Source organism: Oncorhynchus tshawytscha, linkage group LG14 (assembly GCF_018296145.1).
Source record: "Oncorhynchus tshawytscha isolate Ot180627B linkage group LG14, Otsh_v2.0, whole genome shotgun sequence".
NCBI lineage: Eukaryota > Metazoa > Chordata > Actinopteri > Salmoniformes > Salmonidae > Oncorhynchus > Oncorhynchus tshawytscha.
In genome coordinates, this window is record NC_056442.1 from 59,300,992 (window position 1) to 59,313,784 (window position 12,793).

Sequence of the window (12,793 nt, forward strand, 5' to 3'; positions counted from 1 at the left end):
CTCTCTCTCCTCTCTCTCTGTCTCTCTCTCTCTCTCCTGTCTCTCTCTCTCCTGTCTCTCTCTCTCCTGTCTCTCTCTCTCTCTCCTGTCTCACTCCTTCTCTCTCTCTAGCCTCTGAGATCCAGATGATGACGTTGCCACATACCCAGTACGTGATCGCTGAGGCCAGCACTCCTGTCACAGGGGTCAACAGTGCTGGGGTTAAGACGGTGAGTTATGACAGAGGGTCTAGCTACTTCTCTTGGTTATCAATAAACGGTGTGGTTCTCAGTGGGTTTACCTGAGCTGTAGCTCACCTGGCCCAGTAGGGAGGTGTCTGCATGTTTAGGACCTTTCCATTTGTTCTAAAGAGTAACTCTGCTTAGCGCCAGACAAGCTAATTCAAATGCACCTTATGGACTCTAAGCTATAGTGAGCTCCAAGAAGTATTGGGAGAGTGATACCATTTTTTGTTGAAACGATACGATGACTATGAGGTTAAAGTGCGGACGGTCAGCTTTAATTTCAGGGGTATTTTCAACCATATCGGGTAAACCGTTTAGAATGGTGTTTTCCCAGGTGTTCTGTTTAGAATGGTGTTTTCTCAGGTGTTCTGTTTAGAATGGTGTTTTCTCAGGTGTTCTGTTTAGAATGGTGTTTTCTCAGGTGTTCTGTTTAGAATGGTGTTTTCTCAGGTGTTCTGTTTAGAATGGTGTTTTCTCAGGTGTTCTGTTTAGAATGGTGTTTTCTCAGGTGTTCTGTTTAGAATGGTGTTTTCTCAGGTGTTCTGTTTAGAATGGTGTTTTCCCAGGTGTGCTGGTTAGAATGGTGTTTTCCCAGGTGTGCTGTTTTATTGGCTGCTCCCTAACACTAGTTACCTGTTCTGTTAAAATTCATTACCATAATCTCAATATTCATTACCGTAATCTCAATATTCTGTTAAAATTCATTACCGTAATCTCAATATTCTGTTAAATGTCCTAATAGGTTATGCACCCAAAACATGGGTCTGGTACATTTTAAAATGACCGGTCACGTTGTCCGGTGCAACGGAAACCCTGGTGTGGTGTATGGTGGTGTATAGTGGTGTATGGTGGTGTATGGTGGTGTATGGCGGTGTATAGTGGTGTATAGTGGTGTATGGTGTATGGTGGTGGTGTATGGTGGTGGTGGTGTATAGTGGTGTGTGGTGGTGGTGTATGGTGGTGTATGGTGGTGGTGGTGGTGTGTGGTGGTGTATAGTGGTGTATGGTGGTGGTGTATAGTGGTGTGTGGTGGTGGTGTATGGTGTATAGCAGTGTATGGTGGTGGTGATGTATGGTGGTGGTGGTGGTGGTGGTGGTTTTGGTGGTGTATAGTAGTGGTGTATGGTGGTGGTGGTGTATAGTGATGTATAGTGGTGGTGGGTGGTGGTGGTGTATGATGTATGATGGTGTACAGTGGTGTATAGTGGGTGGTGTATGGTGGTGTATGGTGGTGTATGGTGGTGTGGTGGGTGGTGGATGTGGTGGATGGTGATGGTGGTGGTGTATGGTGGATGGTGGTGGTGGGGGTGTATAGTGAGTGGTGTATGGTGGTGGTGTATGATGGTGTATAGTGGGTGGTGTATAGTGGTGTATGGTGGTGTATGGTGGTGTATAGTGGTGTATGGAAGTGGTGTATAGTGGTGTATGGTGGTAGTGGTGTATGGGGGTGGTGGTGGTCTGTGTATTCTAACTGTTGTACCATCTTGTTCCAGACCCACTATGTGATTTCAGAGGGCCAGTCTGAGTTGGACCCTAAGCAGGCCAGTGGCCCCCAGAACTCGGCCCAGACCCATCTGGATGCCCAGACCTCCTCCCAGCAGCCCACCACACAGTACATCATCACCACCACCACCAACGGCACCGGGGCCAGCGAACTACACATCACCAAACCTTGACCTCTAGCAGCAGCTGTTACCTACTTCTCACAGCCCCAAACCCTGCTGGGGTGAATCCCGTCACCAAACTCTTATCGACTGACCTAGGGACAGCTGTTTAACCAGGGAACTCACTTTGACATTGAGCCCTATATGAGGCTCAACTATCCTACAGATCTAAGTACTGATCTAGGAACAACTGTACATAGTTAAATTACTCTTTGGAGACGTAAGGACTGGTCACAGACCTGTCTGCATGCAGCCCCGCCCCATAGACACACACACACACACACACCAACACACACACACACACACACACATACACACACATAAAGTTCACTCACAGACCTGGTTCTCAGAGGAACAGGGTTTTTAGATCAGCACTGCTTGTTGTGTGTCTGTTTCGGTTGAACTGAACGAGCTGAGAAGCTGCCAGAAGAAAGGAGCAGCTTACTCAAGACGTGGAAAAGGAAATATGGACTTTTTGGAGGAGAACATAGTATACACACGGTCATACAGTTAGCTGTGTGTGTGTGTGTGTGTGTGTGTGTGTGTGTATGTATGTATGTGTGTGTATATGTATGTATGTATGTGTGTATGTATAAACTGAAACACACTGGAGAGCTTCGATAGCTCTGTTTCTGAGACCTTTTCAGTGACTGACACTTCAGATAGAAGACTTGGTCAGACCCCCCCACCTTTTAAGCCTATCGCATGCTTCCCAGTCCAAATGGTTTGCGCATATATTATGACAACAATTTGTGAAGTTTTAGTTTGTTTGTTGTTCGGCAGGGTTTTGTTCAGCTGTTCATGCACACCCTCACCCCTCCATAACACCCCCCCTACCCCTCCATAACACCCCCCCCCCTCCATAACACCCCCTACCCCTCCATAACACCCCCTTACCCCTCCATAACAACCCCCTTACCCCTCCATAACACCCCCTTACCCCTCCATAACAACCCCCTTACCCCTCCATAACACCCCCTTACCTTCCATAACACCCCCTTACCCCTCCATAACACCCCCTTTACCCCTCCATAACACCCCCTTACCCCTCCATAACAACCCCCCCTCCATAACCCCTCCATAACACCCCCTTACCCCCCCCTTACCCCTCCATAAAACGCCCCCTTACCCCTTCATAACACCCCCCCTTGCCCCTCCATAACCCCCCCTTACCCCTCCATAACACCCCCTTGCCCCTCCATAACACCCCCTTACCCCTCCATAACACCCCCTTACCCCTCCATAACACCCCCTTGCCCCTCCATAACACCCCCTTCCCCTCCATAACACCCCCTTACCCCTCCATAACACACCCCCTTACCCCTCCATAACACCCCCTTACCCCTCCATAACAACCCCCTTACCCCTCCATAACACCCCCTTACCCCTCCATAACACCCCTTACCCCTCCATAACACCCCCTTACCCTCCATAAAACGCCCCTTACCCTTCATAACACCCCCTTACCCCTCCATAACACCCCCTTACCCCTCCATAACACCCCCTTGCCCCTCCATAACACCCCCTTGCCCCTCCATAACACCCCCTTACCCCTCCATAACACCCCCTCCCTCCATAACACCCCCTTGCCCCTCCATAACACCCCCTTCCCCTCCATAACACCCCCTTCCCCCTTCCATAACCCCCCTACCCCTCCATAACACCCCCTTACCCCTCCATAACACCCCCTTACACCTCCATAACACCCCCTTACACCTCCATAACACCCCCTTACACCTCCATAACACCCCCTTACACCTCCATAACACCCCCTTCCCTCCATAACAACCCCCTTCCCCTCCATAACACCCTCCTTACCCCTCCATAACACCCCCTTCCCCCTCACCCCTCCATAACACCCCCTACCCCTCCATAACACCCCCTTCCTCCATAACACCCCCTTCCCCTCCATAACAACACCCGTTCCCCTCCATAACACCCTCCATAACACCCTCCTTACCCCATACCTCTCTTCGCCCCCCTTACCTCCCCATAACTCTCCTTACCCCCTTACCTCCCCATAACTCCCCCAGGTTACAATATCTTTGACCACCTAACATGGTTCTCAGCACATTATTGTAGGTGTAGTTAATATATTGTTCCATTCCTGCCATGATTCTCCAGTCTGTATTATACTGATGTCTTCCTCCCTCCAGTTGATATTCAGCATCGTGTGATGCTAAATGCATCAAACTGGCTGTAGTTCTGTATTTTGAAAGTTCGATATCTTGAAAACTTGATTGCTGACATGCAAACACATGTTGGCACTATATCAACAGTGGACTAATGAAACAAGTACCAAAAGAGGGGTTTCTGGTTGGAGTTTTCCTTTAAATGGCACCCTATTACCTAGACAGTGCACTACTTTAGACCAGAGCCCTATTCCCTAGACAGTGCACTACTTTAGACCAGAGCACATTGGGAATAGGGTGCCAATACCTTCTGTCAGAATGGCAGGTTGATTACTCCATGCTTGATTGTTCATCTTGATCATAACATATTCTTTAATTATATGCTTTAGCAATAAGGCCAGAGGAGGTGTGGTATATGGCCAATATACCACGGCTAAGGGCTGTTCTTAAGCACGACGCAACGAGGAGTGCCTGGATACAGACATTAAGCCGTGGTATATTGGCCATATACCACAAACCCCCCCAGGATGCCTTATTTCTATTGTCAACAAATTACCAATGTAATTAGAACAGTACAAATATATATTTTTGTTATACCTTTGGTATGCGGTCTGATATACCACGACTTTCAGCCAATCAGCATTCAGGGCTCAAACCACCCAGTTTATAATAACGAGTACATCCTCAAAACATATACAAGGGGACATGCTACTGTAGTGAAATGGAGTCTGGAATATGTATCAAAGTCACGTTGCATCACTAACTGACAAGACTTTAGTCTGTTCCAAATCCCACCCTATTTAGTGCACTACTTTTGACCAGGGCCCATATGTAACATTTGGGACGCAACCCCCATTATGAAGACAGAGCGATGTCTCTGTGAAGTTATTGCCATTTGAACAGGAAATGGAATGGTGTTTGTTTACATTCCTAACCTGAACAGAGTTCCAGGATTCTCTTCCTTCTCTCTTCTAGAATATTCACGGGCTGTTCTAGAATCTTCAGTGGGTTCCAAAGGTTCCGCTGATCTAGAATCAGATTCTCCTGAATCACCCGAAGGACCAATTGGAACTGAAAGCGTTTGAGTGAATCATGTTGCGTTTCAGCCCACTGATAGAAGCAAAACTACATCATCTCAAACATTATGTCACTAATTTAATTTATTATGTGTTGATGTGAATATTAACAACAAGACTTGCCTCTCTGGAGCTTCTTACAGCCTGCCAATCCCAACACAACTGGGTCCTATTCATTAAGCACCAAATGTAAGAAAACTGTCTGAAACAGGGAGGGTTGTACCCGGACTTGTCCAATAAGAAATCCAAATTTGCAAAACGATTTGCTACATTTTTGAAAAAGGTGTGAACTAATGAATCTTACGACCCTGAACATTGGACCACTTCTCTCTGATGTTGTAATGCTGTCTGTTGACCAGGCAGGGGCGATGTTTCTCACCTCTTCAACACCCATAAAGGGATAACACCTTTGTCTCATTTCATTATATATATATATATATGAATCAGCAGCATCAGTCTGTCTGGGAGGAAGATGGATTTGTACAATGTAAGATATGGCTGTAATATTGTAATAAAATATGGCTGTAATATTCCAGAGAATATAGTCACAACTCTTGTGTGTACGGTTATTGCTGTAATATTAAAGAGAATAGCCTCTGTGTCAAGTTATTGCTGTAATTTTAAAACCTCTTAGATGTAAATTCAGGAGTATGTCTCTATTTGCCTGTATGAAGCAGGATGATGTGAAATATGACACCACTTGAAGCTGGGTTGTGACAGGTCAGGGTTCAATAGCCGCAGGCAAAATAGTTGAAACTGGAGCAGCAGCACGGCCAGGTAGTCCTGAGGCATGGTCCTAGGGCTCAGGTCCTCCGAGAGAGAGAAAGAAAGAGAGAATTAGAGAGAGCATACTTAAATTCACGCAGGACACCGGATACGACAGGAGAAGTACTCCAGATATAACAAACTGACCTTTGGCCTTTTTCCTGTTTTGTTGCATTACAACCTGTAATTGAAATTGATTTTTATTTGGATTTCATATAATTGACATACACAAAAAGGTCAAAATTGGTGAAGTGAAATTAAATATATAACTTGTTTTAAAAATTTAAAAAAGTGGTGCATCTGTTTTCACCCCTTTGCTATGAAGCCCCTAAATAAGATCTGGTGCAAATAATTACCTTCAGTTAAATAAAGTGTTAAATAAAGTCCACCTGTGTGCAATCTAAGTGTCACATGACCTGTCACATGATTTCAGTACGTATACACCTGTTCTGAAAGGCCCCAGAGTCTGCAACACCCCTAAGCAAGTTGCACCATGAAGACCAAGGAGCTCTCCAAACAGGTCAGGGACAAAGTTGTGGAGAAGTACAGATCAGGGTTGGGTTATAAAAAATATCCAAAACTTTGAACATCCCACAGAGCACAGTTAAATCCATTATTTAAAAAAATGAAAGAATATGGCACCACAACAAACCTGCCAAGAGAGGGCTGCCCACCAAAACTCACAGACCAGGCAAGGAGGGCATTAATCAGAGAGGAAACAAAGAGACCAAAGATAACCCTGAAGGAGCTGCAAAGCTCCACAGTGGAGATTGGAGTATCTGTCCATAGGAACACTTTAAGCTGTACACTCCACAGAGCTGGGTTTTATGGAAGAGTAGCCAGAAAAAAGCCATTGCTTAAATAAGCAAACACGCTTGGTGTTCTCCAAAAGGCATGTGGGAGACTCCCCAAACATATGGAAGAAGGTACTCTGGTCAGATGAGATTTATCTTTTTGGCCATCAAGGAAAACATTATGTCTGGCGCAAACCCAACACCTCTCATCACCCCAAGAACACCATCCCCACAGTGATGGTGGTGGCAGCATCATGCTGTGGGAATGTTTTTCATCGGCAGGGAAACTGGTCAGAATTGAAGGAATGATGGATGGCGCTAAATACAGGGAAATTCTTCAGGGAAACCTGTTTCAGTCTTCCAGAGATTTGAGACTGGGACAGAGGTTCACCTTCCAGCAGGACAATGACCCTAAGCATACTGCTAAAACACCCGAGTGGTTTAAGGGGAAACATTGAAATGTCTTGGACTGGCCTAGTCAAAGCCCAGACCTCAATCCATTTGAGAATCTGTGGTATGACTTAAAGATTGCTGTACACCAGCGGAACCCATCCAATTTGAAGGAGCTGGAGCGGTTTTGCCTTGAAGAATGGCCAAAAATCCCAGTGGCTAGATGTGCCAAGCTTATAGAGACATACCCCAATAGACTTGCAGCTGTAATTGCTGCAGAAGGTGTCTCTACAAAGTATTGACTTTGGGGGGTGAATAGTTATGCACACTCAAGGTTTTTTTTGTGTGTGTCTTATTGTTTGTTTCACACGAAACAATATTTTGCATCTTCAAAGTGGTAGACTTGTTGTGTAAATCAAATGATACAAACCCATTTTAATCCCAGGTTGTAATGCAACAAAATTGGAAAAATGCCAAGGGGGTTGAATACCTTCGCAAGCCACTGGAACTAATGATATAGAATGGTATGTGTTCTAGAAGGGTACTAATGATATAGAGCAGTAGATGTTCTAGAACAGTACTAATGACATAGAACAGTAGATGTTCTAGAACAGTACTAATTATATAGAACAGTAGATGTTCTAGAACAGTACTAATGATATAGAACGGTAGATGTTCTAGAACAGTACAAATGATATAGAACGGTAGATGTTCTAGAACAGTACTAATGATATAGAATGGTAGATGTTCTAGAACAATACTAATGATATAGAACAGTAGCTGTTCTAGAACAGTACTAATGATATAGAACAGTAGATGTTCTAGAACACTACTAATGATAAAGAACAGTAGGTGTTCTAGAACAGTACTAATGATATAGAACAGTAGGTGTTCTAGAACAGTACTAATGATATAGAACAGTAGATGTTCTAGAACAGTAATAATGATAAATGTATTGTCCCCTAGCCCCTTGTCCGATAACTCTGTCCCCTAGCTCTGTCCCCTAGCTCTGTCCCCTAGCCCCTTGTCCGATAGCTCTGTCCCCTAGCCCCTTGTCCCATAGCCCCTTGTCCGATAGCTCTGTCCCTAGCTCTGTCCCTAGCCCCTTGTCCGATAACTCTGTCCCTAGCTCTGTCCCCTAGCCCTTGTCCCTAGGTCTGTCCCTAGCCCCTTGTCCGATAACTCTGTCCCTAGCCCTTGTCCGATAACTCTGTCCCTAGCTCTGTCCCCTAGCCCTTTGTCCGATAACACTGTCCCTAGCTCTGTCCCTAGCCCCTTGTCCGATAACTCTGTCCCCTAGCTCTGTCCCTAGCCCCTTGTACGATAACTCTGTCCCCTAGCCCCTTGTCTGATAGCTCTGTCCCCTAGCCCCTTGTCCGATAACTCTGTCCCTAACTCTGTCCCCTAGCCACTGGTCCCCTAGCTCTGTCCGCTAGCCCCTTGTCCGATAACTCTGTCCCCTATAGCTCTGTCCCTAGCCCCTTGTCCCTAACTCTGTCCCTAGCCCTGTCCCCTAGCCCCTTGTCCGATAACTCTGTCCCCTAGCCCCTTGTCCGATAACTCTGTCCCTAGTTTCTGTCCCCTAGCCCCTTGTCCCTAGCTCTGTCCGCTCTCCCCTTGTCTGATAACTCTGTCCCCTATAGCTCTGTCCCTAGCCCTTGTCCCCTAGCTCTGTCCCCTAGCCCCTTGTCTGATAGCTCTGTCCCTAGCTCTGTCCGTTAGCCCCTTGTCTGATAACTCTGTCCCCTAGCCCCTTGTCTGATAACTCTGTCCCTAGCCCCTTGTCCAACAGCTCTGTCCCCTAGCCCCTTGTCCCCTAGCTCTGTCTCCTAGCCCCTTGTCTGATAGCTCTGTCCCCTAGCTCTGTCCCCTAGCCCCTTGTCCGATAATCTTTGTCCCCTAGCCCCTTGTCCCCTAGCTCTGTCCCCTAGCACCTTGTCCGATAACTCTGTCCCTAGCTCTGTCCCCTAGCCCTTGTCCCCTAGCTCTGTCCCTAGCCCCTTGTCCGATAGCTCTGTCCCTAGCTCTGTCCCCTAGCCCTTGTCCCTAGGTCTGTCCCTAGCCCCTTGTCCGATAACTCTGTCCCCTAGCCCTTTGTCCCCTAGCCCCTTCTGTCCCTAGCTCTGTCCCTAGCCCCTTGTCCGATAACTCTGTCCCCTAGCTCTGTCCCTAGCCCCTTGTCCGATAACTCTGTCCCTAGCTCTGTCCCTGTCCCCTTGTACGATAACTCTGTCCCTAGCCCCTTGTCTGATAGCTCTGTCCCTAGCCCTTGTCCGATAACTCTGTCCCTAACTCTGTCCCTAGCCACTGGTCCCTAGTTCTGTCCGCTAGCCCCTTGTCCGATAACTCTGTCCCTATAGCTCTGTCCCTAGCCCCTTGTCCCTAATAACTCTGTCCCTAGCCCTGTCCCTGGCCCCTTGTCCGATAACTCTGTCCCTAGCCCCTTGTCCGATAACTCTGTCCCTAGCTCTTGTCCCTAGCTTGTCCCTAGCTCTGTCCGCTCTCCTTGTCTGATAACTCTGTCCCTATAGCTCTGTCCCTAGCCCCTTGTCCCTAGCTCTGTCCCTAGCCCCTTGTCTGATAGCTCTGTCCCTAGCTCTGTCCGTTGGCCCCTTGTCTGATAACTCTGTCCCTAGCCCCTTGTCTGATAACTCTGTCCCCTAGCCCCTTGTCCAACAGCTCTGTCCCCTAGCCCTTGTCCCCTAGCTCTGTCCCCTAGCCCCTTGTCTGATAGCTCTGTCCCTAGCTCTGTCCCTTAGCCCCTTGTCTGATAACTCTGTCCCCTAGCCCCTTGTCTGATAACTCTGTCCCTAGCCTTGTCCAATAGTTTCTGTCCCTAGCTCCCTTGTCCCCTAGTTTGTCCCTAGCCCTTGTCCGATAGCTCTGTCCCTAGCTTGTCCCTAGCTCCTTGTCCGATAATCTCTGTCCCTAGCTTTGTCCCTAGCTCTGTCCCTAGTTTGTTGTCCGATAACTCTTGTCCCTAGCTCTGTCCCTAGCCCTTTGTCTGATAACTCTGTCCCCTAGCCCCTTGTCCAATAGTCTGTCCCCTAGCTCTGTCCCTAGCTCTGTCCCTAGCCCTTGTCCGATAACTCTGTCCCTAGCTCTGTCCCTAGCCCCTTGTCCGATAACTCTGTCCCTAGCTCCTTGTCCGATAACACTGTCCCTAGCTCTGTCCCTAGCTCTGTCCCCTAGCCCCTTGTCCGATAACTCTGTCCCCTAGCTCTGTCCCCTAGCCCCTTGTCTGATAACTCTGTCCCCTAGCCCTTGTCCGATAGCTCTGTCCCCTAGCTCCTTGTCCGATAACTCTGTCCCTAGCTCTGTCCCTAGCCCTTGTCCGATAACACTGTCCCCTGCTTGTCCCTAGCTCTGTCCCCTAGCCCTTTGTCCGATAACTCTGTCCCCTAGCTCTGTCCCTAGCCCCTTGTCCCTAGCTCTGTCCCTAGCCTTTTGTCCGATAACTCTGTCCCTAGTTCTGTCCCTAGCCCTTGTCCGATAACTCTGTCCCTAGCTCTTGTCTCTAGTTTCTGTCCCTAGCCTTTGTCCGATAAGCTCTGTCCCTAGCCCTTGTCCGATAATTCTGTCCCTAGCTTGTCCCTAGCTTTGTCCCTAGGTCTGTCCCCTAGCCCTTGTCCGATAACTCTGTCCCTAGCTCCCTTGTCCGATAACTTGTCCCCTAGCTCTGTCCCCTAGCCCTTTGTCCGATAACACTGTCCCCTAGCTCTGTCCCCTAGCTCCCTTGTCCGATAACTTGTCCCCTATAGCTCTGTCCCCTAGCCCTTGTCCCCTAACTCTGTCCCCTAGCCTGTCCCCTAGCCCTTGTCCGATAACTCTGTCCCTCTAGCCCCTTGTCCGATAACTCTGTCCCTAGCTCTGTCCCCTAGCCCCTTGTCCCTAGCTCTGTCCGCTCCCCTTGTCTGATAACTCTGTCCCCTATAGCTCTGTCCCCTAGCCCCTTGTCCCCTAGCTCTGTCCCCTAGCCCCTTGTCTGATAGCTCTGTCCCTAGCTCTGTCCGTTGTCCTTGTCTGATAACTCTGTCCCCTAGCCCCTTGTCCCTAGTTCTGTCCCTAGTCCCTTGTCTGATAGTTTCTGTCCCTAGTTTCTGTCCCTAGCCTTTTGTCCGATAATCTTTGTCCCTAGCCCTTTGTCCCTAGTTTCTGTCCCTAGCACCTTGTCCGATAACTCTGTCCCTAGTTTGTCCCTAGCCCTTGTCCCTAGTTTCTGTCCCTAGCTCTTGTCCGATAATCTCTGTCTCCTAGTTTGTCCCCTAGCTTTTGTCTCCTAGTTTCTGTCTCTTTCTCCTTTGTCCGAGCACTCTGTCCCCTATAGTTTGTCCCTAGCCCTTGTCCCCTAGTTCTGTCCCCTAGCACCTTGTCCGATAACTCTGTCCCTAGCTCTGTTCCCTCTAGCCCCTTGTCTGATAACTCTGTCCCCTAGCCCTTGTCTAATAGCTCTGTCCCCTAGCCCCTTGTGCCCTAGCTCTGTCCCTAGCCCCTTGTCCGATAACTCTGTCCCTAGTTCTGTCCCCTAGCCCCTTGTCCGATAACTCTGTCCCTAGCTCCCTTGTCCGATAACACTGTCCCTAGCTCTGTCCCCTAGCTCTGTCTCCCTAGCCCCTTGTCCGATAACTTTCTGTCCCTAGCTCTGTCCCCTAGCCCTTGTCTGATAACTCTGTCCCTAGCCCTTGTCCGATAGCTCTTTGTCCCCTAGTTTCTGTCCCTAGCCTCTGTCCCTAGTTTCTGTCCCTAGCCCCTTGTCCGATAACTGTCCCTAGCTTCCCTGTCCCCTAGCTCTGTCCCTTTAGCTCTTTGTCCGATAATCTCTGTCTCCTTTGTCCCTGGCCTTTGTCTCTAGCTCTGTCCCTAGCCCTTGTCCGATAACTCTGTCCTTAGTTTGTCCCTAGCCCTTGTCCGATAACTCTGTCCCCTAGCCTGGTCCCTAGCTCTGTCCCTAGCCCCCTTGTCCGATAACTCTGTCCCTAGCTCTTTGTCCGATAACTCTGTCCCTAGCTCTGTCCCTGGCCCTTGTCCGATAACTCTGTCCCTAGTCTCTGTCCCTAGTTTGTCCCTAGCCCTTGTCCGATAACTTTGTCCCTAGTTTGTCCCCTAGCTCTTTGTCCGAGCACTTGTCCCCTAGTTTCTGTCCCTAGTTTCTTTGTCCGATAACTCTGTCCCTAGTAACTTTCTGTCCCTAGCTTCCTTGTCTGATAACTCTGTCCCTAGTTCTGTCCCTTTAGCTCCCCATGTCCGATAACTCTGTCCCTCTAGCCCTTGTCCGATAGCTCTGTCCCCTAGCTCTGTCCCCTAGCCCCTTGTCCGATAACTTTGTCCCTAGCCCCTTGTCCCTAGTTTGTCCCCTAGCCCTTGTCCGATAACTCTGTCCCCTAGTTTGTCTCTAGCTCTTTGTCCCTAGTTTCTGTCCCTAGCTCCTTGTCCGATAATCTCTGTCCCTAGTTTCTGTCCCTAGCCCTTGTCCGATAATCTGTCTCCTAGTTTGTCTCCCTAGTTTGCCCTAGCACCTTGTCCGATAACTCTGTCCCCTAGCCCTTGTCTCCTAGTTTCTGTCCCTTTAGCTCTTGTCCGATAACTCTGTCCCTAGTTTCTGTCCCTTTAGCCCTTTGTCCGATAACTCTGTCCCTAGCTTTGTCCCTAGCAGCCTTTGTCCGATAATCTGTCCCCTAGCTTCTGTCCCCTAGTCTGTCCCCTAGCCCCTTGTCCGATAATTTCTGTCCCCTAGCTTGTCCCTAGCCC

General features: G+C 48.6%; 1 protein-coding gene across 4 annotated transcripts in view; it reads left to right on the forward strand.

Moving 5' to 3' along the window:
- prdm10 (PR domain containing 10) overlaps positions 1 to 2,179 on the forward strand; it is a 60,523-nt gene extending 58,344 nt beyond the window's left edge. For all 4 annotated transcript variants that reach the window (XM_042297767.1, XM_042297770.1, XM_042297768.1 and 1 more), the window contains exons 23-24: positions 112 to 209; positions 1,718 to 2,179. In XM_042297767.1, coding sequence (XP_042153701.1) covers positions 112 to 209; positions 1,718 to 1,900 — 281 coding nt within the window. In that variant the 3' untranslated portion in view covers positions 1,901 to 2,179. The remainder of the gene's footprint in view (positions 1 to 111; positions 210 to 1,717) is intronic.
- The last annotated feature ends 10,614 nt before the right edge of the window (positions 2,180 to 12,793 follow it).